Below are 26,333 nucleotides of genomic sequence, written 5' to 3' on the forward strand. Positions count from 1 at the left end.
TGAGAAATTCTTGTAGATGTCAGCATCGTGATAGTTCTACAAATATCCAAGTTAGCAAGAAATACATTTATGACGAAAGAGCGCTGGAATATCGGCCGTCAAAGTTTTTGTATCAACTGTTGATACAGCCGCGTGTGAGTATAGACTTTTTGCCGTAACGACAGTTGATACGGCCGCGTGCAAAGAGTTAAATGGAACATTGAAGAACATGCATTGGATCATTGGAAGAACATTCATCGGGTCATTAAAGAACTTTCAGCGGATCATTGAAGAACTTGATCAAAGAAGAATTGCAGTAGCGGTCATGTTCCTCAGCAATGAGGGAATGTGATAAAGATCTCTTCAAACATGGAATCTCCCTTGGAGTATTTACCTGAGAGAGAGAAGAATCATAGCCACTCATGTGTGGGGCAGATTTTACTAGGGTTGGTACGAGAAGATCAAATTTGGAAGTATCTGGAACTGTGGGTTCTTCAAGAATCCAACCGGTGGACTCAAACATCTGGAAGTAAAAAAAAATTACATTCAATTTTATAACGCTGATTAATGAAACAAAATGTAACTACCGTAGACATTGTTTAATTTTGTAAATGATAAGTTCTTAATAATTCTGGATACAGTCGCCATCTATGGATTGTTTGAATAATTGATTATTAGAAATGGTGTGAATCTGCACTAACGTTCTAGAGCTCTAACCATGTCGATAAACAGTTGCTTCTTTTTCATTGTGTATTTCCTGTCTGTCAATGGTTTAGTATTTTATCCTATAAAGGGACTGTTACCAGTCAAAAAGTGTTCTTTCCTTCAGAAATTTATGACAGTAAACAGTTTTTATCTGTACAAGGGTCGGGCCCGTTATCAATAAATTGTTATTGTCAACGTTGATATTATAAAAAGCATGTTTTGTGATTCAAAATAAAAAAGTTAAAATACGCTCCAAGTGTTTCCAGTAAAGTTCATAAACCAGAAAAATATACAGACATTCAAAATGATAGGCGAGCCAATCAGGGAAACGGGAACAAACCAACTTGCTCGGAGCGTGTCAGTCCTACTTTCGGTGATTTGTCAATAAACGAATAGTATACAAGCAACTCGCATTGTAATATCACCATTTGGTCCTCGAAAATAATATCTACTTATGAATTACTGGTCCTTTTGTAAATTTCTGGTTGTGTAAAAAACTTGACTACAAATCGTAAATAGGGTAACCAAAGGTTCAGACTTATTTCCAAAATTTAATATTTTGTTATGCTACGTATAAACAGGACAAAATTTCCGCGAGCCGAGCTGCGAATTATGGGAAACCATAATTACACTTAGTTAGACACTTTTTCTTTGGCGAACTTTACTTTTCTCTGCATGGTCTGGTTATTTCAAGGTGCGCTCTTTGGTGGACAATGTATCTCCTGGTGTCAAAAATATGGTCAAGTGGATTGCCCCCAGAACATAGAAATGATAACCAGATTTCATGTTAGGGCAAGTCTGTCAATTTAAATGTCTATGGAAACTACTCAATATGGATAGAAACTAACTGAGAGAGCTGCCCTAATTATTTGCGTAAAATAATTGTCCCAATAGCAGAGCGGTTAGAGGCATTGTCCGGTAAGACAGAGATCTTGGGTTCGATTCCCAGTTGAGACTGTTACCTTTTTATTTTTCTGTGTCTTGTTCTGTTTCATGTTTCATTTAGATTTGTTAGTATTATCTTCTTCTTCAATAAAATATTCTTATTTTTGTGATGCATGATTTTTCGTTATGCACATCATTGTTCCTAATATTATAGCCGTATCCCGCGTCTTATTGTTTATTTATGTGTTTCAACAAAATTCGAGAGAATTAATAAACCTTTGAAGATATGCAATTCATAAATCTGTCAAGAAATAATGGGTTACAACAGTTTAAAAAAATGAGTTACAAGTGCCGAGTTATATTTTGTGTGCTTCGAGAATGCTGTGAAAAGGTTAAGAGGAAGCTGCAAGCCATAAATGCGTATATTCTTGGTATACCATTTATCGCAAGTAATAGGCATCAAAAGGGCTTGACAAACGGAGTCTAGAAACGTTCGATTTCAAGCAAAAAACTGGTTTTTACTTATTTTTTAAATAATTTTATAAGAAAGCAAAGAAGTGAAACTGTCACAGATAATCTTAGCTATAAAACTGTATTTTTTTAAAGTTGTTTCCTTTACGCGTTCATACATTTCTATTGAAAAAATATTTTTTGTAGAAGTTTGCATTTATATTTTTTAATGAGTAATTTAACTTTTTATTTGTATTCTACTCAAGCTAAGCGATAGGAAAACCTTCAATTTAACTAGAGCATATTTTTTGGTTTTCATAATGTACACCAATTCGTTATAAAGATTAATCAAAATAGTGATTTGGCATTGCTTCGCCTTAACCGGTCAGCAACGTAAGCAGATATACACGATAAAATAACGATAGCAGTCAAGTACAATAAGCGTGTTTACACGTCAACGCGTGTGTTTCCACAAAAATCGTCATAACTCCGTTATTCTTCTAGTGACATCCCTAAAACAAAAAGTAGAATATTCGTATTGAATGAAGCTTCACATCTCTATTCAAAGTTATCCATAGAAACCCGTAAAAAGACCTACTCAGTGGAAGCAAATTTTACCCGCCAAATCGTAAAACGACGCCAAGAAAGCCGTTTGACGTGCCGACCCGCCTCGCAAGTTTAATTATTTTTTTAAAAATATATTTTGTATGAAATGGTCAAAAAGTGAAGTGACAGAATTGTTTATTGTACATTTGTACGATGAAATAAGTGTTTTTTTTTTACATTATCCGTGATTTTAGTATCGTTTTTACATAAAACATTACAGGTGAGTCATTTTTACAATTTTTTCATGTTTCCATTCTAAATTTAAATATTTACAAATGTTAATATTTATTTATGATACAACAATTTGAAAGCCTATTTTGTAACCTTTCTAAAACAGTTTTTACTATTCGGCTCCGTTCAGTAATGTTTCATTTATAGAGCTTTGATTGTGAGGCGGTAATAACACAACGTTTTCGTGAAATTGACATTTCGGTAAAGACATCTTAGCTTCAAGTTCGCGAAAAGTCGGAGGGGTTAAGAGAGCTATGCGCCATATGAAAGATAATTTGGATTTTAATTTATGTATTGATCAATTCTTCCGAACACATATCGATTTATTTGGACAGGAATAAAAAAACACACTCTAAATAAAATTTTACCTTAACGTCCAAAGGATCGCCCGTCAGCTGTCCGTCCAAAATCGTCAAGCTGTGACAAACATTCATCCCGATTTTGAGCAGATCTTCATCGTCCAATGTTCTAGGATCCTTGACGGGCTCCCCCAGGGTGATGTCAACAAGGTCATAACCTACATCGCCCATAGCATCATCACATTCTTCATCGCCCGTGTCAAAACTATCGTTGGTGTATGCTGAATGCAGGTTTTCATCAGATCTGTCAGTCTTCTTGTTTCCTTTGAAGTTGACGACGTCAAGCATTTCTGTTGAGCTGTTCATTTCTGAGGACATGTTGTTTTGATGAAGTTTGGGATTCAGTGACTTTGTTGATGATTTTGTAGGTGTTTTTTTTAGTTTTCTTTTGGTGTTCACAATCGGGACAACACCCCACATGTCCAAGCCATCTTCAGTCAAGGTTCCGGTCTGAAATATTTAAAGGAGGGAAAAATTATAATAAATTTAAGGCAGATTAAATTAAGGAAATCAATAATGACCGCAAATAGTAAGTGACTGGCAGTGAAGACGTTGCTTAGGTCATCACATTCATTGTCGACAATCAGCGCGCAATGGTGACCCAAAGTAAGGATGTCCAGGACTTGATGACGGATGTATATAAGAATGTCTGTAAATACCTTATCGAAGCACACGCATCCGATACTGCCGCAAACATTGATGACACGCGGGTTGATGCAGAAAACGTTGGCGCGCCGCAGTCGCGAGATGGCGTACAGGCGACCCACGGTCATGGCGGCGGGCAGTGCTGGCGGCACCACGATGGTCAGGATATCCAGGGACTTGATAATGATGTCCGATATGGACACGCTCCTTCCCGACTGCAAGTCAAATAAATCAAAATTATTTTTCCAGAACAGCTACTAATATTCAGAAAGTAATTTATTCTCCCTAATTTTACTAAAAAGGTAAAATAAAGAAAAATGAAGATATTTTTCTATTTATTTTGTAGCTGAAGTCCCCGGCGATGCCTGAGCCTTACGCAGAGTAGTGTTCAGCTTGTTTGCCGTCCTTCCTCATTCCAGCTGTTGGACTAATCGCCCTCAGTCTTGTTCCGATCTCCGTATGACTGTTTTTGGGACACTTGCCTCTCCATTCACCTTTGCATTGGAACCTGTAGGCTGCCGCCATCGCCGCCCCCTCTATTTCTAAGTTTAGTGGGGGTAGATTCAGCAGCACTCCCATGGCTAGTATTGGAGTGGTTCGCAAGGCTCCTGTGATTCCTCTGCATGCAAGTCCCTGTATGTGGTTGAGTGTGACCATCACTGTTTTCAGTATTGTTCTCCTCCACAGACCAAGGCTGCATGCATGATTCTTGATTTTACAACGGCTGTATACAGCCATCGCATCATTTTAGATTTGAGTCCCCACGTTCTGCTGCAGATTCGCTTAGTTGCCCACATTAGAGCACATATGCCTTTTTGCCTACAGTTTCCACATGGTTGTTCCAGCTCAGTTTGGCATCTATGATGACTCCGAGGTACTTAACCGTGTCTGAGGGTTCAAACTCCTGTCCAAAGAAGGTTGGATCGCTCCATCCCTCCAATTTCCTTTTGCGAGTAAAGATTACTAGTTCTGTCTTGTCTGGGTTGACCGACAGCCCTGTTTCTTCACACCATTCTTCCACTGTTGCCAGTGTTGACTGTATAAGCAACTCTAGTAAAATGACGGGTGCAAATCTTACGTACCCGGTAGTTAAATATGGCACACTGGAATTAAATGTACATTATAGTTTCTGACATCCATAACAAACATATTGTTTAATTCTCACGATGCGATAATACTCTTACCTTAAGCACGATGGTGTAGATGAGTCCGAGCATAGACAGGAAGGTGAGAATGATGATGAACTTGTAAGAGTCCCGATCAAACTTGAAGTCGGCCGGCAATGGGTACATGATGGATCGGATAAGTTGGCCCTTGGTGGTCTGGAAACCGGATCGGAGCACTACCGCCCTGAAATTCACACATGTAAGCAATTAAATTAAATATTAAAAAGAAATATAACATTAAATATTGACCTTTTCTTTGGCAAATTGACCGTTATACTTCTTAGACATTAGACAAATTTACTATAAACATTACTGTCACCTCACGTTTCATATAAAAATAATCAATAATTAATTTCCAAATTGCGGTTGGAACCTTTAGTTTCATATAGGTACACATTTTCATTTTTCTGTGGTTAACCTTTCCCTTACTGTGCTAAAAAAATCCACGCGTTCCGGTGCTGTGTAGTCAATACACATCTCAAAATAAGCGATTTAATATCGGAAAAATATTAATATTCATAGCTAATCGCTTATGTTTATTATGTTTTATATCAAAAGTGATAATAATTGTAATTTAATCGCTAAAAACATGAAAAAACCATCGGCAGATGCTAAAAAAACGTGCGAGGGGTCCACATCTAACGACGGTCTGCGACCCACTGGCTGGCGGCAAATTTCAAATTTAGAATTATTATCTATTAATTTATTAACGCCCTTTTAGGGGCTTTTTCATATGAATAGTAAAAATTATATACTAAAACAGTACATGTATAGGGTTTTTCCAATAAGAGGTGTTATTTTGATATTCAAAGAAAAATGCCATTTTTTAATATAAATGATCAAATATTTATTTCATTATAAAGAGAAAGGTATGCCGTAAATAGTCAAAAATAACATCAGTCAAATGACCACCCCGACCACGCCTACAGGACCATATCCTTTTCATGAAATTTTCCATAACCAAATCACAAAGTGGCTGCCTTATGTCCTCGATAGCCTTACGAATTCCATCTTTGAGGTCTTGAATCGACGCTGGGCTGTTGGCGTAGACCTTCTCTTTCACGTGACCCCAAAGGAAGAAGTCGCAAGGTGTTAAATCACAAGATCACGGTGGCCAATTGTGATCACCTCTTCGAGAGATAACACGGTCCGGAAACTTTTGCCGTAAAGGATCAATGGTTTCGTTCCTTGTGTAGCACGTAGCGCCGTCTTGTTGAAAGTAAACGTTGTCCAGATCAATACCATCCAATTCCGGCCTTAAAAAATCATTAATGCCTTAATTTATATTCAAAATAACACCTCTTATTGGAAAACCCTATATATTATAGGTAACTAAACTGCATCCGTAACAATATTTTGTATAATAAGTGATAAATTAAAGATGTCCACTGACTCGGTATAATTATTTCCCTCCATAAGTATTCTGGGCAATTAGGATGCATATAGGTAGTTCTGGGTAGTTAGTACCAAAATTTCTAAACTGAAATAAATCCCGACTTCTAGTATTACGTAGTGGAATCCGAAAGCTTATCAGTGCAAGCAATTCTGGACTAACAAATGCATAATTTAGAATTTTATATAGAAATACCAAGTCAGTGAAAATCCTTCTGTCAGATAATTTAGTCATATTCAAATAATTTAAAAGATGTTTTTCTGCAGTTCAACAAAATTGCTGAAATATCCATTTTAGAATGTTTTTAGTATTCTTTCAATAGCTTATATGTGGATATTATAATGTGGGTTCCAGAAGGGAGAATTGTACTGTCGTTGAATTCTAACAAAGGCAAAATATAACAGTTTTAAAATAATTTAATTTTGGTACCTACTTATCGTGCTTTTTTAACAGTTCCGATTTTGAAAAGTAAAAGTTCATTGAGCTTGAATAATTTTACGCAATACACAAGAATATGTATTTTGCATCACGCATGCACGCACCGACAACCGAAATTAGTGTAGCGATCGAAGCTCCTAGAATGTTCCAGAAAGACGGACAGCAAAATGCATGGGCCACGAATTCTCTAGAAGGTTTGCGAAGCATAATTAATCGCGTAATGTAAATACGTACCTGCTACCTACTATCTACTTGCCGCTGCGACGTCCGAACTAACTACCCACGTCAATACAATTGCGAGTTTGACTAGGTACATTACGTGCATCCGCCAGAAGGTCCTACAGGGTGGCCACAAAAAACGGATTTCAAAATTCCCTGATAATTCCAGGTTTTCCAGGGCAGTTTCTATATTTTTCCCTGATATGTTTTATTTGGTATAAGGACATATCGTTCAAAATTTTATTTTTGAAACACGATTTTCATCTACGCCAGAAAATTAGAACAGATACATAAATAAAGGGAATTCCTTCATCTAAAGCATTTATTATTTCCTTGCACCACAATGATCTATTCAAAACAAAATACACTTATTACAAATTTATGATATTTCGCCTGAAGACAATTTGTGTACAAATGAAAAGACCAGACAAAAATAGACAAATAAACAAAATTAAGTACAGTAGAACCCCGATAATTCGAAAAAACGCGTAATTCGAAATTTTCGCCAAAAAAATTTCCGCAGAAAAATTTTTTCATACAAAAATTTTTTTAATTCGAAATTCGTTAATTCGTAATTGGAATTTTATTTTTGTCCGCGCACGAACATTTGTTCGTGAAATTCGAAAAAAATTGATTTTTGCGAAAATAAATCATAATATTTCGTAAATCTGAATCTAAAAGTCAGCCGTGGCGGTAAAACGCCGAAAAATGTATTTTTGCGTAGTTATACATCGTCCCAATTAGTATTATTATTTTGTAAATCTGAATCGATTTACACTGGAATGTTGTTTTATTTCGAATATCCGAGTTTGAAGGGCCGAGAAAATACGTTTTACGCAGAAATATGTCGTAGTTTTACGAGTTTACACCAAATATCTGTATTAAAAGGGTCGGCTGCGAAATTTCGATTTACGCGTAAATGTATCGTATATTTACGAATTTATTTCGAATATTTGAATTTAAATGGCCCGCTGCGACGGAAATCGGCCGCAAAATCTCGATTTACGCGTAAATATATCGTATTTTTACGAATTTATTTCGAATATCTGATTTTTAAAGGGCCCGCCGCGACGGAAATCGGACGCGAAATTTCAATTTACGCGGAAATATATCGTATTTTTACTAACTTTACTTCGAATATCCGAGTTAAAAAATCGGCCGAAAAATTTCGATTCACGTCGAAATATGACATATTTTTACGAATTTACTTCAAATATCTGAACTTAAAAGGCCGGCCGCGACGAAAAACTGCCGATAAAATTCGATTTACGCGGAAATATTTCATATTTTTACGAATTTACATCAAATATCTTAATTTAAAGGGTCGGCCGCGACGGAAATCGGCCGCGCATTCTCGATTTACACGGAAATATAACGTATTTTTGCTAATTATTTTCGAATCTGAATTTTAAGAGCCGGCCGCGACGTAATACAACCGCGAATGCTCGTTTAACGCGGAAATATATCGTATTTTTACGAATTTAAATTCAGATATTTGAAATAATGGGCCGACTGCGACGGAAAATTACCGCGAAATCTCGATTTACGCGGAAATATATCGTATTTTTACGAATATCTCAATTTAAAGGGTAGGCCGCGACCGAAATCGGCAGCGAAATCTCGATTTACGCGTAAATATATAGCATATTTACGAATTTATAGCGAATATCTGAATTTAAAGGGCCCGCCGCTACGGTAATCGGCCGCGAAAATAAAGAAATAATTGGTATCAATACGAATTTAAATTTGATTTTTGATGTCCCGTGGATTTCCGAGGTTCTACTGTATTGACACTTTGTAAAAATGTTGATAATGATGATCTTTAAATTTTATTACGACCGTACTGGGTGTCCGACCCTTTTGACACTTTGTCGTAACTTTGCTAGCTTTTTCTTTACAGATTTCGCACCTACATAGTACCTATAGGGGAAAAACCAAGGCGGGGGGTTTACGACATGATTGTGTTGCAAGGGCTATTTACGAAAATAATAATAAAAAAATACCTACTTATCTAGTTGTCTTTGTCGGCATATCTTTTGTTACACACGCCGCAAGTAAAAGTAATAAAACACAACTTTGGGACTTCACAAATCGTAAATAACGAATTTCGTTTTATTTTTGGAATTCCCTGATATTTTAAGAATATTTTAAAATTCCCTGACATTTCCCTGATAATTCCCGGTTAGGTAAAATTCCCTGATAATTCCCGGTTTTCCCGGTTTTCCAGGTCTGTGGCCACCCTGTCCTAGACAATCGCCTAGGCATAATTGAAGCATTATCGAAGCATATGTTTAATGATTGTGGGACTTACTTGACGGACTCGTTGTTGTAATACCTGGTCTGAATGACCTTGGTACCGCAGTACAGGGTATGGCTAGAGTCCTCCTTGAGGTCATATAATCTGTTTAGACGTGGTAGGGCCGTCTTGGTTACGGGCACGGACTCTCCTGTAACAATAATATTGGTAAGTGATAACGTTTAACTGCTTGAATGTTTTGATATTTAACGTTTGTACACGTCAATGTCAGTGAACGCAATTGCACTTGACTCAATTTTAATATTTTTCTAGCTTGTCGTTTCGTCACTTATTTATTTTATCTGTGAAAAAAATCTTTTGAAGGATTGAACCTTCCGTCCTAGGAACCTAAATCAACCGCACTACTGACCTTGCCAGATGTCGAGCAGGTAAGACCGACATGTATTTCGTATATTAACTGCAGTAATGTCGTCCGATTGCAGAGATATGCGTATATGTTCGCGTGTGTATGTGATTGCCACTAAAAGTTGAAAGAATGAAATGTCACCCACAACAAGTTTATCTTTCGAGTTTCAGCTCCATCGGATGTCGGGAAGTGGGTTAATTTCCGCATCCAAGATTTGCATTCATTCACTATTGAAAACAAAAGTGTAATTCAAATAGATGTATTTAACCGTTTGAGTGCCAAAAAATTCATACATTTGCTTGTAAAATGCCACCAAAAAAACATTATTTTTTATGAAACTATATATTTTTTTAAAACCCCATAAATTCTTTGAATTTTAAAGGATTTCGATAAATCAAAATATGATATTGGTTTAGAATCACGCGGAGGAGGATCCCGAAGTCTAGGCGTTTCGAAAAAATGAGAATTTTCGGTAGAAAAATTGGTTCCGGGAGGTACATTTGAAAATGAGTAATTTCCGGTGTTACTCTCCATTTCTTGGTCACGATCCGAAGAATTACTGGAAATTCGCATCCTGCGGGTGGGAAACACAGGTATGACATCACTGACATCACTCTCATCAGAGCTACTCTTACTCGAACTTGAATTAGAGGAGTGGAAATCGTCACTCAAACTAAAATAAAAAAAATAATAAATGAATCTGAAATTTAAACAGTTTACTACGATCTTACAACTATTAAGATAATATTAGAATAATATTTACCAACGCCGCAGCACCACACCCGACGTACGCGCGAATCAGAACACGACTGACGCAATCGACGGAAATTGACGATCGGCAATCTTCGTTAAAACACGAATCGACGAAAGTCGACGATTGGCAATCAAACGGTTAAAAAGTGTATTGTGTATTAGTCAATGGAAACGTCATCGACATTTCAAAGATGACGTGTGAATATGAATAAAGTAAGAAGTGTGCGACGAGATAGGTAGTGTAGCAGTCTATCCTCTCTGCCTACCCCTGCGAAAAAAAACCGCGTGAAGGTTAGTTAATTATTTAAAATTCAATGAACAAACCGGTAAGCATGCTCTCGTTGACGATACAGCTGCCATGTAGCAGCACCGCGTCCACGTGCATGGTGCAGCCGTGCGCCGGTATCACAATCAGGTCTCCGGGCACCAGCTGCTCAGAGTCCACTTCCTCGCCTTCGTCCCCAGCCGTTCCAGGGTCTGGGGCTGCAGCGGAAGGACTGACCCCGCGGATTAGCGTGACTCGGCCTCGCGACTGGACAGTCGATCTTAGGTTGGTTTGATTCTGAAGTTAGATAAAGTATTCATTAAACAGAAAGTTGGATTATCATTGACAAGGAAATAGTCTACATAGCTCTCAAAAGCACACTAGTCATAGTACTTATTCCCTTGATAGTTGACTATAAAAGGTCAATCGATAAAATCCAATATCAATACGATATTGACTAAATCCGTCATCTACGGTTATCAGGCGGCGTTAAGAGATATGTGCGAGAACGGTCTACAATTAATATAAAATATTCCAACAGCCGGTAGACAAAGCCCACCTAATTAGCGTGCCCACTTTGGTTGTCAGTAAAGCTTCGGTTAACTGTCAATATACTTATTTAATGTATATACATACGATATTCACAAATGTTTTTTACATGCTAATTACCTAGCATATGCAGATGATAAAAAAATATATTTAGTTATTAAATCAATCAACGACTGCATTAAACTTCAAGAGGACCTCAATCGTCTCTTTGTCTATTGCGAACTAAACAAACTTGTTATTAACATCGCAAAATGCAACAAATTAACATTTACACGTAATAAACATAAAATATCTTTTGTATACACACTAAACGGCACACACATCAATGAAGTAAAATATATCAGGGACCTTGGGGTAACACTAGATGTTAAATTAAACTTTATCCAACACACTGATGACATCATTAACAAAGCCAATAAAATGCTGGGATTTATAATTCGCATAGCAAAACCCTTCCACAACATAAACACTCTATATTCCCTTTACACCTCATATATTCGCCCGCACCTGGAACACTGTACACCGATCTGGACTCCTTTATACCAAGCCCATATCGAAAGAATAGAAAGAATTCAAAAAAAAATTTTTAAACACATAAATTATAAACTAAACTTACACTTCTCAAATTATACCGAATCCATTAAATTTCATAATTTTAACTCCCTCCAAACACGACGTCTAATTTTTGATCAAATCTTATTATTTAAAATCCTAAATAATGGTCTGGACTCACCAGAACTTACCAATTTAATAAATCTTCATATTCCGTCTAGATCAACCCGACAATCTGATTTATTTTATCTACCCTCGTGTAGAACAAACATTCGACAAAATTCCCCAATTCCTCGTATATGTGCACAATATAATACAAAATTTTACAGCATTGACATTATTGGTAATAACCTAAAGAAATATCGATATGAAGTAATGCGTACGATTGATTATTAATATAAGAGCATGGAATGTATCGGGAGCATCTCCTATCCTCTTCCTATTTTCCCCTTCCTCTCCCTTTCCTAAAACCAAATTAATTTTAAGATACTAAAACTTCATTTTTAACTCTTTGCACGCGGCCGTATCAACTGTTGTTACGGCAAAAAGTCTATACTCACACGCGGCTGTATCAACAGTTGATACGGCAACTTTGACGGCCGATATTCCCGCTCTCTTTCGTCATAAATGTATTTCTTGCTCACTTGGACATTTGTAGAACCATCACGATGCTGACATCTACAAGAATTTCTCAAAAATAAAATTGTATTTCATAAAAAAAGATCGATAACCAAGTGCGCCTCTTCGCGCCTTTTAGTCCTTTAGTTTACATTTTTGTCAACGGATGGCGTTAGTACTAGTTTGTCATTCACAACTTTTCATAACTAAGAATGATAAGTGATCATGGTGTCCCACTTGTGTCTATAAACACAGTGGCCTAAGTACACACACACCGAGAGTGGTTTATTTATGACGCCGAGTGAATGGCGGGACCACATTCAAAAGATACGGTACGTCTTTGTATGAAATTTTATGTTTTTGTTTTTATAAACATCTAAGAGTGTTGACACACGAGGATTTGTTTTCATATTGTGGAGAATAATCTGTTCTGTCTATATAGTCCAATAAATCATGCCAGAATGCTAGAATTTGACATTTAATTGCATGCATAGGTATTTGAAAATATGTACCGCGTACGGGTATAGATAAAACGGAGCAAATTAACGCGTTCAAAAGGTTAATGCACTTTAACATAAGAAACTTCTGTGGCTCGACTTCAGTTAACTTGTATATTTATATCTATCATTGTATATTATATAAAAGCTGTTTGTTTCTTACAAAATAAATAAATATACACAACTGTTTTTAATAATATTCGTTATGTAAAATTACTAGCTAATTAATTAACAGAGGAAGACTAAAGAAGCTCATAGAATTGAAAAACAGTGCATACGCTATCAATTGAATTGAATCCGTTCAAGCTTAGAGAAATGGAACTCAGAAAGTTGCTCAAAATATCACAAGTTTTGGCCAAAGGTCTCATAGACCAATTAACTCCCTTCCTAATGTCATAAAGAACAGAAATTAAATGTAATTTAGTAAATCAGGGCTGTCTATACTAGCATTTACAATTTTGAACAAAATATTAAGTTGGATATAGTTCTTCGATCTGAGTTTATAATTAATGTGTCTTAGGAAAATGGTTACTCAAAATTTTGAACACGGCATAATACCCCAAAAATACTTTTGGCAGTGAAAATCTCAAATCATATCAAAATATTTAAAGCATTTTCATTCCGTTTCTATTCATTTAATTTATATGGGATATAATGTTTGATTTATAGTCTAAAATGATGCCCAGGTCATTAATTTCTTTGACAGAGGTAAGGGTTGAGTTATTAAGTTCCAATGGATAATTGTTCAGGTAACAAAACCAGTTCTAATGTAAAAACAACCAACCTTCCTGGTCTGTATGACCGACGTGGTGATACCAAACACGCTCATCACCACAATGGCCACGCAGTAATAGTAATAGTTCTCGGAGAGCCACACACCCACACTGAACACCTGGAACATGTAGAACGGGTTGAAAAACTCCAGGACGATCAGCGTCGGGATGCTCTGCACGGGAACGTCGATCTCGTTGGTGCCGTACACTTGCCGACTGAAAAAAGAAAATTGAAACAATGTTAACTAGTAGTCCTGTGAACAGTAGACCTCGCGTCCAAAAAAGTACTTAACTAGGAGCAGGCAGAGAGGACGGACCGCCAAACAACTCGGTCTTGGCAACCACACTCTTTGCTTCGGTCACATTCATACATCGATTATTTTTACTCTTGACATGGCCCAACTCAAGTATCTGGTTCACTTGATCGTGCCTTGTCTTTCCTGGGCGTCACCGACTTCTTCTAACATAACATCCACGTCATATATTCTCCTTACACTCCTTTCTTCATTCATTCACTCTACATGCCCAAACCATCTAAGTGTCCATTTCTTAATCTTATTTGTCACGCTTACTTCAGCTTTGCATTATTTGCGAATCTCCACATTTCTCACATGATCATACATGATTTTACCTCACATACGCCTCAGGGATCTCATTTCTACAGGATTCAGTTTACTTTCATCCTTCCTCACTGCCATAAATCAGGGTAGGTACCAGCACTCCGTTGTGGACTGCTAGCTTCGCTTGTTTGGATAATTTTTTGTTAGCGCCAACTGCATTCAGTCCTCCATTAATGGAGTTACCTGCATTTACCCTTCTTTCAATTTATATATTAGCCTTTTAATCTCTCGTAAACATACTTCCTAAATCTAATTATGATTTTCTCCTATTAATAAATCAACGCAAAAATTTCCTCTGATATTATAAGATTTGTAAGTAGGTACTTAGATACCTACCTACTTAAGTATAAACCATATATTTTAGGTAACATTTTATCGTTATTTTAAATAAGGAATTATACCATTTGTAGAAAGAAACGTCACTCAATATAAAATAACTACAAAGTTGAAAAAATGCAAATAAGAAAGTCCAAATAAACACGACGATATCACATTTAAAAAAATAATCTTTACTGAACCAGTAAAACGTCCGCCATCTTGAAACGGAATTTAAATTTTTTTTACAGACAGACGAAAAGGAAAAAAGTGATATTAAAACAGGACTTCAGTATGCTCAGAAAATAATGTTCAAACAGTGAAATAAAAAGATTCAGAAAAGAAAAATAGATTGATCATTGATTTAAATGGCTTTAGCCATGTTTGGTGACCAGATGTGAAAAGCCAGGTACTTTCTAACCTTTTTCTTATTGTGTGAATACTGCATAACAGCCCCAACAGTCTAAAGCGGTTTAGATTATGAGAGGTTTGCTGAAGGTAGTAGTATAAGAAGGAGATGAACAAGAGGATGATTGAGAAGTACCTGGAAATTCAGATCTGGTCCTTAAACACATTTCAAACAAGACCAGGGGAAGATTGTTAAAGAAATGATAGAGGAAGACGGACGCCAGGTAGGGTGAGGATTGCCCCAATGACAGCCAACCTCCAAGGAGAGGTCACCATAAGAAGATAATGGGATACCGGTACTTACATCCTATCCTGCTGTTCTTTAGGAAAGCCCTGTACATTGTGGAAATCGATGCAAGCCGTGGCCTTCTCCAGACCTACCATCCGCAGGAACCGACTCTTCCCCTCGTCCCATATGAAGGTGGTCTTCTTGCTTCTGAATACCTTGTAGCTGGTCACCTCTGGAAAAATCGTCAGATATTAATGAAAAGGTAAAATAGTTTAAGAGCATACATTAGTTTTCATGATATGAATGTATCATCCCAGCCAAGAACACTCCTGTCCTGGTGCGGCCGGCATACCAGGGCTGCTCAGTTTTGTTAGGACTTGGAGCACATGCTCGGAGGATTGGAAGGAGGTTGGAATTTAATCGACCGGTATACATGACAAACTAATAAGCCAATATTGAAATAGAGCATGCACAGGAATAAAGCCCTTGGGGTGATTTTCTCACAAAAACGGCGCTATACAAATAATCCAATCATTATTATTATTATTAAAGGTACTGATTGAGCATTTTTCCCCCTTGTTTACTTCTTCCTCTTCTTGGCTCTTCCTGGTTTTTCTTGTGTTTTTACATATTTTTGCAAAACTGACATATTCCATCTGAATGATGGAAAATCGCAAAAAAAAAACTGATTCCGGTACCAAAATATGATATCAAATATGTGATTTTATATCTGTGTATTTTATTGTAATAGATTATTTTAATAATTTTCAATTTGAACCTTAAAATATAAACACATTTAAAAGTAATAAGATATATACAATTTATGTTTGGGATAAGTCTGTTTTGTAAGAATAATCCTGTTTTGCAACCAACCGTCTTGGAATATATTGAAACTGATTTTGAAACGCAACTGACAGCAACTTTCATACAATTCCACTAGGCGGCCATTTTGTCACTGTTTCTATTGGCTGAAACGGAATAAGCCATTTTGTCACCGTTTCTATTGGCTGAAACGGAATAAGCCTGTTTTGATAGTAATAGTGGATGGAATACAACTGACGATTTTGCAAGAAACAGTCAGTTGTGAGTTATTTTTCCATAAGTAGCTTTTGCAATATCGTATTGCGAAAATAAATATTGTGTAAAAATATATTATTTTTAATATTTCATTCACATGTGAAATTTGATAAAAATTGGAATAAGTCAGTTTTGCAAAAATACCCCTCTCTTCACGGTTCTTCTTAATTTGACTCTCCAAGTTTCTTGCTCCATCTTCTTAAAAATAACAGTGGCGACATTGGTTTTCATTCTAATCTATATGGAAGGCATAAATAAAAATAATAAACTAACTAACCAACCAAAAATAATTAACTAACTAACCATCACGCCGCAGGGGTAGGCAGAGAGGACGGACCGCCAAACAACTCGGTCTTGGCACACACTTCTTGCCTCATTCACATTCATACATACTCTTCTATTATTCTGACTCTTGACATGACCCGACTCGAGTATCTGATTCACTTGATCGTGCCATGTCTTCCTCGGGCGTCCCCAATTTCTGCTACCACTATAATAAAAATAATCAATCACAAACAATCTAATCACGTGTTTTAAAAATAATAATAATCACCTTTAATAGTTCCATCTTCCAGGTAAAGCCTAACAGAATTGTTAGTCTTGCTTTGTATGTCTCCTTGTCCCCCATTGTAATTTATGTGTTTATAACTAGACCTTGGTTTATCGCTGAAAAAGAGACAAAACGTAATTTAAATTAGGCCAATAATTCATTTATATAGATAGTGCTGATATTTTAGTATTTAAAATCATTTAAAGAGTAAAAAAGAAACTGTAAAACAGAAATTTAAAACAGGTCTGAAACCAAATCCTTGAGGAATTCCTGAATAAAATCAACATATTTTCTATAATCATTACTATTGCATGAAAACGGTTCTCTCACCTATTAACTTGTACTATTTTTACGTCTTTGATATGATACGTTCGGCATTTACTTTGGTATGTTTCCTGAAAAGAAAAAATAAATCATAAATACAATAAAAAGTAATCAACATTTCACATTTTTAACATATTGCTAAAAAAGCAGATTAAAAATATGGGTCAAATTGTATCTTCTCTAATAAACAAAACAAATATAGGAGGCACTACTGATAATACAAAAACTGTCCAAAATATGATACTGTTAGGAAAATTTATGTTGATATGTGCCATATTAAAAATAATGCTTTTTCAGGATAAGTATATATTCGTCATAACACTAATGATATATATTATCAGGTATGGTCAATCTTTACAAGGTCAGGGGCCCGATTTTATTGTTTATTTCGATTATATTATTAATTAAACGCGAATGTTAGAGAGAGCGCGCTAATTTAAAAAAACGATAATAATTAAGCGAAAATGGTGAAAATATTTAATAAAACACAAATCGTTCAGAACATAAATCTCTTAACAAACTCTTAAGTTGAATTTAAAGATATACTGTGAATTTTTTCATGCCTATAACATTAAATAAAATAACAAAACGTGTCTTAAATAATTTTCGGAGATTACTTTGCGATTTTTTCTATCGAGGGAATTTAATATAATTACCGTTTCGGCATAACAAATGTATAGATATTATCTTAAAAAATAACATATATTTTTTAAGAACTTAAAAACTTAAAGTGTTTAGGCGATGCACTACGTCGTGTAATATTTTAAATTGAGCCGCTATCAATAACAACCCTTACGTAGATGGCGATAAGGTTTAAATTCCCACTTAACACCATCCGCCTGTTTTGATTTATGCAAGGAAAAAACATGGCCAAAAAGTGCCTTTTATTTTATTTTGAGGATGTCCAGGCATAAATATTTAATTTTTTTTCGATCATTTTATAAATAACTTAATTTGCCACATTATACAATAAAATCATAACCGAAAATGGGTTCGCAAGTAGGAGATTTTAAAATTTAAAGCAGTTTTCATAGGCCTTATACATTATTTTTTTCTGGGCTTATAAAAATAATAAAAAATACTCGATTATTTAAAAGGTCAAGATGTATTCTACTCGCAGTATTTAATAAAATAACTGAAACATTTCTAGGCGACCAAATTTTCAAACCAAAAACACATGATTTTGCATTACTACGTATGGCATCGCCTTAATTTTATTTATTTGTTTTGAATGGTTTATAATACAGCGCAATTCAGAAGGGAGGTGATTGTAATTTTTTATGGCTCGTTAAATATAATGGTTTTGTGTTTTTTTTAAATTAAGTGTAATAAATTGATTTCTATTTCTCATTAGTTTACAGAATTCTTGATAATCTTTGATGTTTTTTTCAAACGAACTGGACGGAATCAGACGTAAAAGCAACAGGCACTATTGCAAAGACAGACTGAGCCACTGCAGCGCGTGGCGGGGTACAGCTAGTTACATAACACATAATGATTTAAGTATAAAATATGTACATTGGTAACATACAATCCTTACAGTGTCTTTAAGTTTAATACATCTGTCTAGTTTTTTTTTGTATAGTCGATAACAAAGTAAGTAGATAATACACTAATGTTGGAAGGATATTAATAGTTTGCCTAGTGACTTCTGTTATCCCTATCTTGTTTGCAGTTCATAACATTAAATTATTATTATCGGTTTCCTCCTAAGTACATTGTGCATTAAGTGGAATTATTTGAAAAATGACTCAGGCCGTCGTCCCATTGGGTCGGTAATAAACCAAAGACTCTACGCAGAAAAGTCCAACAATGGCTGTGCTGCAAACTGTAGCGGACTTTACTTTTTCTGCACGGGGTCTGTAATACTAGGTTTATATCGATTCCTTACCAGACAGCGGGCTCAGTTTTACAGCGCTTTGAAAATATACATTTGCATAACCCTTCCGTTTCTGGAGTGGAAATCTATCAAACAAACTGTCCGTTTCCGTTTCTGGTGCTTTTTTCAAGAATTTCGGGGTTCCAGTTCGTAAGCTGCTGCAAAATTCAACAGTAGAACGCACATTTGATTTGTACAGGGTCAGCAGTTGTGTACAATCAAAGCATCTGCAGGCCCTGTGTGCACAGTATGCCCAGTCCAGCTTTTGAGAGGCTAACTTAACTCTGGAAGCCGCTTGAGCTGGTCACTTAAGTTTACACCAAGTATATCAATGGAAGGAATGTTGGGAAGATTGCATCCGTTGAAAAAGACCAGATTGTCATGTTCAGTGAATCAGACAAGATTGTGTCTTTAAAACATTAAATTTGACTAGGTTATTCTTGCCCCAAGAGGATACCCTCTCGAAGAAAACGTCCTTTCAAAATCCCTCCGAGCTGTTAGAGTTTGTGTATCCTTTGGGAGCTTGTCAAACAAAAAGCTATCATAGACAGTACTACAGTCATCCACGTAACATTAGTCTGCAGGCTCTGTAAAGTACTTCCAGCCTAACACAACTTTGGCTACGAAAAAGCCCCCGTGCTCGAGCTAGTTACTTAAGGAAACAAAGAGATGGCATATTGGGAAGATTGCTTCTGTTGTCATCTTCATCACAGATAAAGTAACAGATAAAGATATCCACTTACGGCAATGAGCAGTCTGGTGGCGCGGGCGAGCGGGCACCTGGCGTGCGTGGCGAACAGGCGCCAAGTTGGCTTCCAGTGGAAGACGAGTAGCAGTAGGCCCAGCGTCAGCACGCACAGGGTCCAAGCCATCGCTGCCTTCACCCGGGACGCGCGGTATCCGTAGATAACCTACAAACAACAATAATGCATTGTCAGAAAACCTAATACATATTTCGTATAAAATCTGAAAGTATGTTTCAATAAAAAAAAATGTTTGTTTTAATACATTAATTTGTTATGTACGGAGAATTACATAATTGACTTTTAAATAAATAAATATGTCCATATCCGAATTGATTCTGTTCAACAGCAAGATTGCTGTCCCCACCGGCGCGGAATGACCATTGGCTTGTTAACCTTGCAGGCTGGGAGTTAGAACAGTATATGCTGTCGGTCACGGAGATAACCAGCGGGAACACAGAAACGAATGCTCGCCATGATAGCTGAGTTTTCCAACCATCAACGAATCAGTCTGAAGTGTCGTGAAAAAGAATGTGTAGCAGAAGAAGACGGAGAAATTGACAGTAGAATAGGTGCAGCAAGCGGTGTGCTGCATTCTCTCTGCAGAAAGGTGATGCTATAAGGAAATACGAGCTAAATATTGGGACAAATCGAAATGATTTATTTGAGGGCCAGGCATGGGTAGCCTTTCACTGGATAACTAACACCTCAGCCATAGGTCGCCTCAAATGTTTCACTCCGTTTGGTGACTTGGCAGGGGTTCCCGGTCTTGGCGGCAGATGCGTCTGCCCACCAACAGCCAGTGAACCGGAGCGGGAGAGGCTGGCTGGCTGACTCCAACCGTCTTGCACCGCAATGAGAGGGATGAATTCATACGTCTTTCATACGCCGTTCTCCTTCCCAGAAACTCCTCTCCTTTTTTTCCTTGAAAAGACCCTCCACACAGCATCTTCGAAGATGACATTGGCCCTGAGGAAAATTATTTTCCTTAGGGCTTTCTGTGTGGAGCTAATGTAAGAAAATAATAAAGAGCTGCACAATACTCTCAATTTCTATGAAGAAAAGTCGAAATTGAGAATGCCAGAAAACCAAAATCCACTGAAAATAACAAAACTTCTGCGGTTGACTGCGAGAGACTTCCAGTTGGCCGCCTCAGGCAAAATTGGGAGAAGCCACTCTATGGGCTGTGTGAGGAGAGGTTAGGTCTGCTATGGACGAAGACCGCTGAGCCTAGGACAGAAAAGCCTGAGGGACGGAAGATGATGAAATGTTGGCTGTGGTATCCTGACGATGCGCTGCTAATTTCAGTAAGGAAGATCTACAATCTCTCGTGTCTAGATGAATGCAGTGTGTGTATGTAGAGTGATTTAATGGTGGACGTAGGCAAGTCCAAAGTCATTGTGTTTGAGAGAGATATTATAGCTGTGAATGAAGATTACTTGAAGCAAGAGGATGAAGTAAGAAATTCTTATTAACAAACATATATAATATTTTTTAACCCTGGAGAGCTAACGTTCCTCAAAATGACGAGCATCAAATGCAAGTGTACTTGTCATTTTAAAATATAACTATGTTTTCAGGACCCACTTCTCGACACCCGATCGAGTTGAAATTTGGCAGATAAACTCGTTGTCGATACACAAACGTGGACATATACGCATTTCACTGAAATTGGATGACATTAGAGCAGTTAATATACGAAATAAATGTAGGTCCTACCCGTTCGGCATTTGGTGAGGTTGATATAGTTGTCAACTTCAGTTCCTATGTAGGAAGGTTCAATACTCAATCAAACAGCCAAGCCTTCTCATTGGAAGCGACTCGGAGGCAGAACGAAGAAGAGGTGGATGAATTGCGTGGAAGAGGATAGGAACAGGATGATAAGGAGAATGACGAGGGACTGCAGACAAATCCCACCTGTGAAAGGTGAATGAAACAAACCTTTCTTCCGTCGGAAGTGACAGGATCCTCTGCTATGGTCTGCGTATCCAAGACTTCCTGGTATCTCCTCTCCCGTCTCTCAAACAAGAGAGGAGTCTCTTCGTCGTCTACCTCATAAGAAGGCATCATGGTTGATCTTCCACTTCACCTCACTTCTCCGCCACGATCACTCTATCTCTCAAAGATGGAATTTCACAATCACAAATCGATAGACTTCACGTCATAGTGATGTCATATTCATTCACAGCCGCACATTAATATTTCACTTTATCACTTTTTATGAGACAGTATAAAATGCATATTTTAATTTTATGTTACACCACAAAAGAGTCTTAATCTCTGGAACCAGTGAAATGATTTATATATTTATTAACGCCCTACTAAGCTTTTAAATAAAGATCATAAATTAAATTGAAAACAACAGAATGACATAAATAAAAAAGATTTTAAAAATAAAGCATAAAATACAGTAACTTGTTGAGTTATTACCATACTAACTTTAAAAATCCCTGCAATTTATATACGTATAATAAAAAATTCTAAATTCAAAAGGATCTCTTTATAAAAATTCAGCCTGCGTATGTTCGTCATTATATCGCTTGTCTGCCCGCAAGTAGTCGACCGATATCGTTGAAAATTACAAAGTTTCTTCTTATTAGTGCCAGAAATGTTTCTTCCATATTTTTTAATTTTCTTCGACAATTTACCATGTTTAAGCATATTTTTCAATAATTTGATATATTTTAGGAGTATTCACCATGTTTTCCAATAATTATTCATGTTTAAGGACAATTTACCATGTTTAAGCGTATTTTTAATAATTTGATATATTTTAGGATAATTCACCATGTTTTTCAATAATTATTCATGATTTACGACAATTTACCACGTTTAAGCATAATTTGATATATTTTAGGAGGATTCACCGTGTTTTTCAATAATTATTCATGTTTATGGACAATTTACCATGTTTAAGAATAATTTGATATATTTTAGGAGGATTCACCATGTTTGCCAATAATTATTCACGTTTATGGACAATTTACCATGTTTAAGCATAATTTGATATATTTTAGGAGGATTCACCGTGTTTTTCAATAATTATTCATGTTTTACGACAATTTACCACGTGCATAATTTGATATATATTAGGATTCACCATGTTTTTCAAAAATTATTCATGTGGACAATTTACCATGTTTAAACATACTTTTCAATAATTTGATATATTTTAGGAGGATTTCACCATGTTTGTCAATAATTATTCATGTTTAAGAACAATTTACAATGTTTAAGCATAATTTGATATATTTTAGGATGATTCACCACGTTTTTCAATAATTATTCATGTGAACAATTTACCATGTTTAAGCACACTTTTCAATAATTTGATATATTTTAGGAGGATTCACCATGTTTGTCAATAATTATTCATGTGAACAATTTACCATGTTTAAGCATATTTTTCAATAATTTGATATATTTTTGGAGGATTCACCATGTTTGTCAATAATTATTCATGTGAACAATTTACCATGTTTAAGCATATTTTTCAATAATTTGATATATTTTTGGAGGATTCACCATGTTTGTCAATAATTATTCATGTGAACAATTTACCATGTTTAAGCATATTTTTCAATAATTTGATATATTTTTGGAGGATTCACCATGTTTTTCAATAATTATTCATGTGAACAATTTACCATGTTTAAGCATATTTTTCAATAATTTGATATATTTTTGGAGGATTCACCATGTTTTTCAATAATTATTCATGTGAACAATTTACCATGTTTAAGCATATTTTTCAATAATTTGATATATTTTTGGAGGATTCACCATGTTTGTCAATAATTATTCATGTTTAACGACAATTTAACAGGTTTTTTTTTCATTGTTTTACGACGATTTACCGTGTTGAAGCATATTTTTCAATAATTGTCAGTGTTTTATGACGATTTACAATGCATAAGCAAGTTATTCCATAATTTTCAACTTTTTACGACAATCAACAATTTTTCATTAAAATTCCTTCTTTGATGACGATTTGGTGGTTTTAATGTCAAAGAAGTCGGGGACGCCCGAGGAATACTGAACACAATATCTCTGCACCAGAATGAGATACGGAGTCTAATTAAGGTAGATATAATGTAGTTTTTTAACAGTAACATTGTGGTATACAGTAGTGAGTGGTGGAAGTAGTCAGAGACGCCAGAGAAAGACATTGGCAATAGCGAAGCATTCCGCTAGTTAGTTAATAAGAAGGTTATGTAAAATATGATTGCTTACTCGTTATTTACAATTACTAAAAAGCGCTGAACTAATTTGACTTTGAATGTGTCTCCTAGATTTAAAACGAAAATATCAGCGACATCTATAACTTTGCCCATTCAAAACCAAAACGTTGCTTGAAATGGCTTTAACCGTGTTTAGTGATCAATTTGCAACCTAACAAAGATTAACGCTTATATTATGTTATGTTATTCTTCTAGATAATGCTTTATAATTTTCCTCTTGTAATTTTATAACAAACTTTAAAAAAATTAACATAATTACAAAAAACCTGACCAAATTTATAAATCACACACAAGACCACATACAATGTGACCTTAGAACGGGGTACCCAATTAAGGTCACATTCTTTTCAACATACGTAAAAATTATTAAAATAATATTTTATAAAAAACAAAAATAAATTCCCATCTCCTACATCGGTGCCATAGTTCCACTGGCCCCGGTGGCAGTTCAGACTCTCGTGCTGTAAGAATTCACAGAAAAAAATGATGTGTTGCCAGATTACAAAATTTGCAGATATGCGTGTATAAATATATTTATTACTAGCTGTACCCCGTCACGCGTTGCTGCGGCTCAGTATGTCTGTGCAGATAGAGAAACAATAGAGCGTGTCGCTTTTACGTCCAACAGATGGCGCTTTTTTAAAAAGCATGTTTGTACCTGTCACAGGAGACATCTATATAATATAGGTATATAAAAACACACGCGTATTCGAATGCAACATTGTGTCAAAATTACAAAGCAATCGGTGAAGTATTTTCGGAGATTCATCAAATTCACCGAACAGGACATTTACAGAACTTGAAATTAACATTGAAATTTGATGAATTGTTCTAATTCTGTGATTTGAAAAAGATAATATTATTAAATCAAATAGAAACATTTAGTATTATAAACAATGTAAAGACAAATATTTCAGATAATAATTAACATTATCTTCGCTGTGTGATTACACAGATAGATTACTAATTACTTATTAGTAAATATATTATCACGAAAAATACACTACAATACAAACGTATATATATACACATTATAAATTAAATATTTATAAGACTAGTTGATTACTCAAAAATTTCAATTCAAATTGATCGGTTGATAACTATTTGAAATTTAATTATTAATTAAGATTAAGGACAAGGAATTGTCCTTAACCTTAAATTGAATGACTTTTTCAACAATTAGGGCGATTCCGGTTCTAATTAAGGATAAGGGATTGTCCTTATCCTAAAAAATAACTTTTCGCTAACGATTTGAATCCAGTTCTCTCGGATGACAGCGACACAAAATAAATCTAAATTATAAGGTTAAGGACAATTCCTATCCTTAAGTAGAAACGGAATGGTACTTAAGGTTTACATATTGCAAGTTGGCGAATAACTGATTTCATACGCCAATTGTTTTTTCCTTTTTTTCTTAGATTATAAATATTATAGTACACGCGCATTGTGATTTTAAAGTAAAAATATTATATGGTCAGAATGACTGTGCCAGTTTGATAAACAATGTATAATTTTTATTGCTTAATAGAGTGATAATCTCGGCTTTACTACACAAGTAATGAAGTGCATGAATAATAAAGATAAATGTACATAAATTTCCGACATAATTCAAAACGCAAAAACTCTGTAATTCCCGGCGTTATCCCGAAAATTCCCGGTTAACCGGATATGTATATACGCTGATAAATCATGGTTTTTCTTCATTTTTCAGGCTGTGGTCAAAACAGATTAAAAAAACAAAGGGAAATACGGCATAGAAGCTACCGGCTAAACTGCACAGACTATCACAGCAACTATGTAATGAAAGCTATGCGTTTGGTGTGTACAAGGCTGTGGCACTATGCGGGCACAATAAGGAAATTAATAAATATAATATCCACGTATTATATATACAGGGTTTTCCAAAAAGAGGTGTTATTTTGAATAGCACTCTATCTCGGTAGACGTTACTTTTGAAGCTGTCATTTTTTGACATTTGACAAGTAAAAACTACGCCATTAATAAAAATGGAACGATACACGCTTCAATAACGCATTGAAATTATTAAAATTCACTTGAGTGAATCAAATGCAAATCATCTTGAGTGATGAGGCCCATTTCCACCTCGGTGGCTTCGTCAACAAGCAAAATTGTCGCATCTGGGGCTCGGAAAACCCAAGAGTTATTGTTGAAAAGCCTCTCTATCCTCAACGTGTGACTGT

At 35.8% G+C, this 26,333-nt stretch overlaps 1 protein-coding gene across 2 annotated transcripts in view; it reads right to left on the bottom strand.

The window, feature by feature from the left end:
• Positions 1 to 26,333, bottom strand: part of LOC149409833 (polyamine-transporting ATPase 13A3-like) — a 56,282-nt gene that overhangs the window by 12,937 nt on the left and 17,012 nt on the right. The window contains exons 2-13 of one of the 2 annotated variants that reach the window (XM_089649269.1): positions 21,833 to 22,105; positions 19,892 to 20,059; positions 17,276 to 17,340; positions 16,949 to 17,061; positions 15,394 to 15,550; positions 13,758 to 13,962; positions 10,817 to 11,054; positions 9,388 to 9,523; positions 5,045 to 5,210; positions 3,875 to 4,075; positions 3,225 to 3,665; positions 374 to 502 (exon numbers count right to left, since the gene is read on the bottom strand). In XM_089649269.1, coding sequence (XP_089505395.1) covers positions 374 to 502; positions 3,225 to 3,665; positions 3,875 to 4,075; positions 5,045 to 5,210; positions 9,388 to 9,523; positions 10,817 to 11,054; positions 13,758 to 13,962; positions 15,394 to 15,550; positions 16,949 to 17,061; positions 17,276 to 17,340; positions 19,892 to 20,059; positions 21,833 to 21,961 — 2,148 coding nt within the window. In that variant the 5' untranslated portion in view covers positions 21,962 to 22,105. Of the gene's footprint in view, positions 1 to 373; positions 503 to 3,224; positions 3,666 to 3,874; positions 4,076 to 5,044; positions 5,211 to 9,387; positions 9,524 to 10,816; positions 11,055 to 13,757; positions 13,963 to 15,393; positions 15,551 to 16,948; positions 17,062 to 17,275; positions 17,341 to 19,891; positions 20,060 to 21,832; positions 22,172 to 26,333 lie in introns of both variants that reach the window. The other variant, XM_089649268.1, reaches the window with a different exon arrangement.

Source organism: Hesperophylax consimilis, chromosome 29 (assembly GCF_061612785.1).
Source record: "Hesperophylax consimilis isolate HC1 chromosome 29, BYU_Hcon_1.0, whole genome shotgun sequence".
Classification (NCBI taxonomy): Eukaryota; Metazoa; Arthropoda; class Insecta; order Trichoptera; family Limnephilidae; genus Hesperophylax; species Hesperophylax consimilis.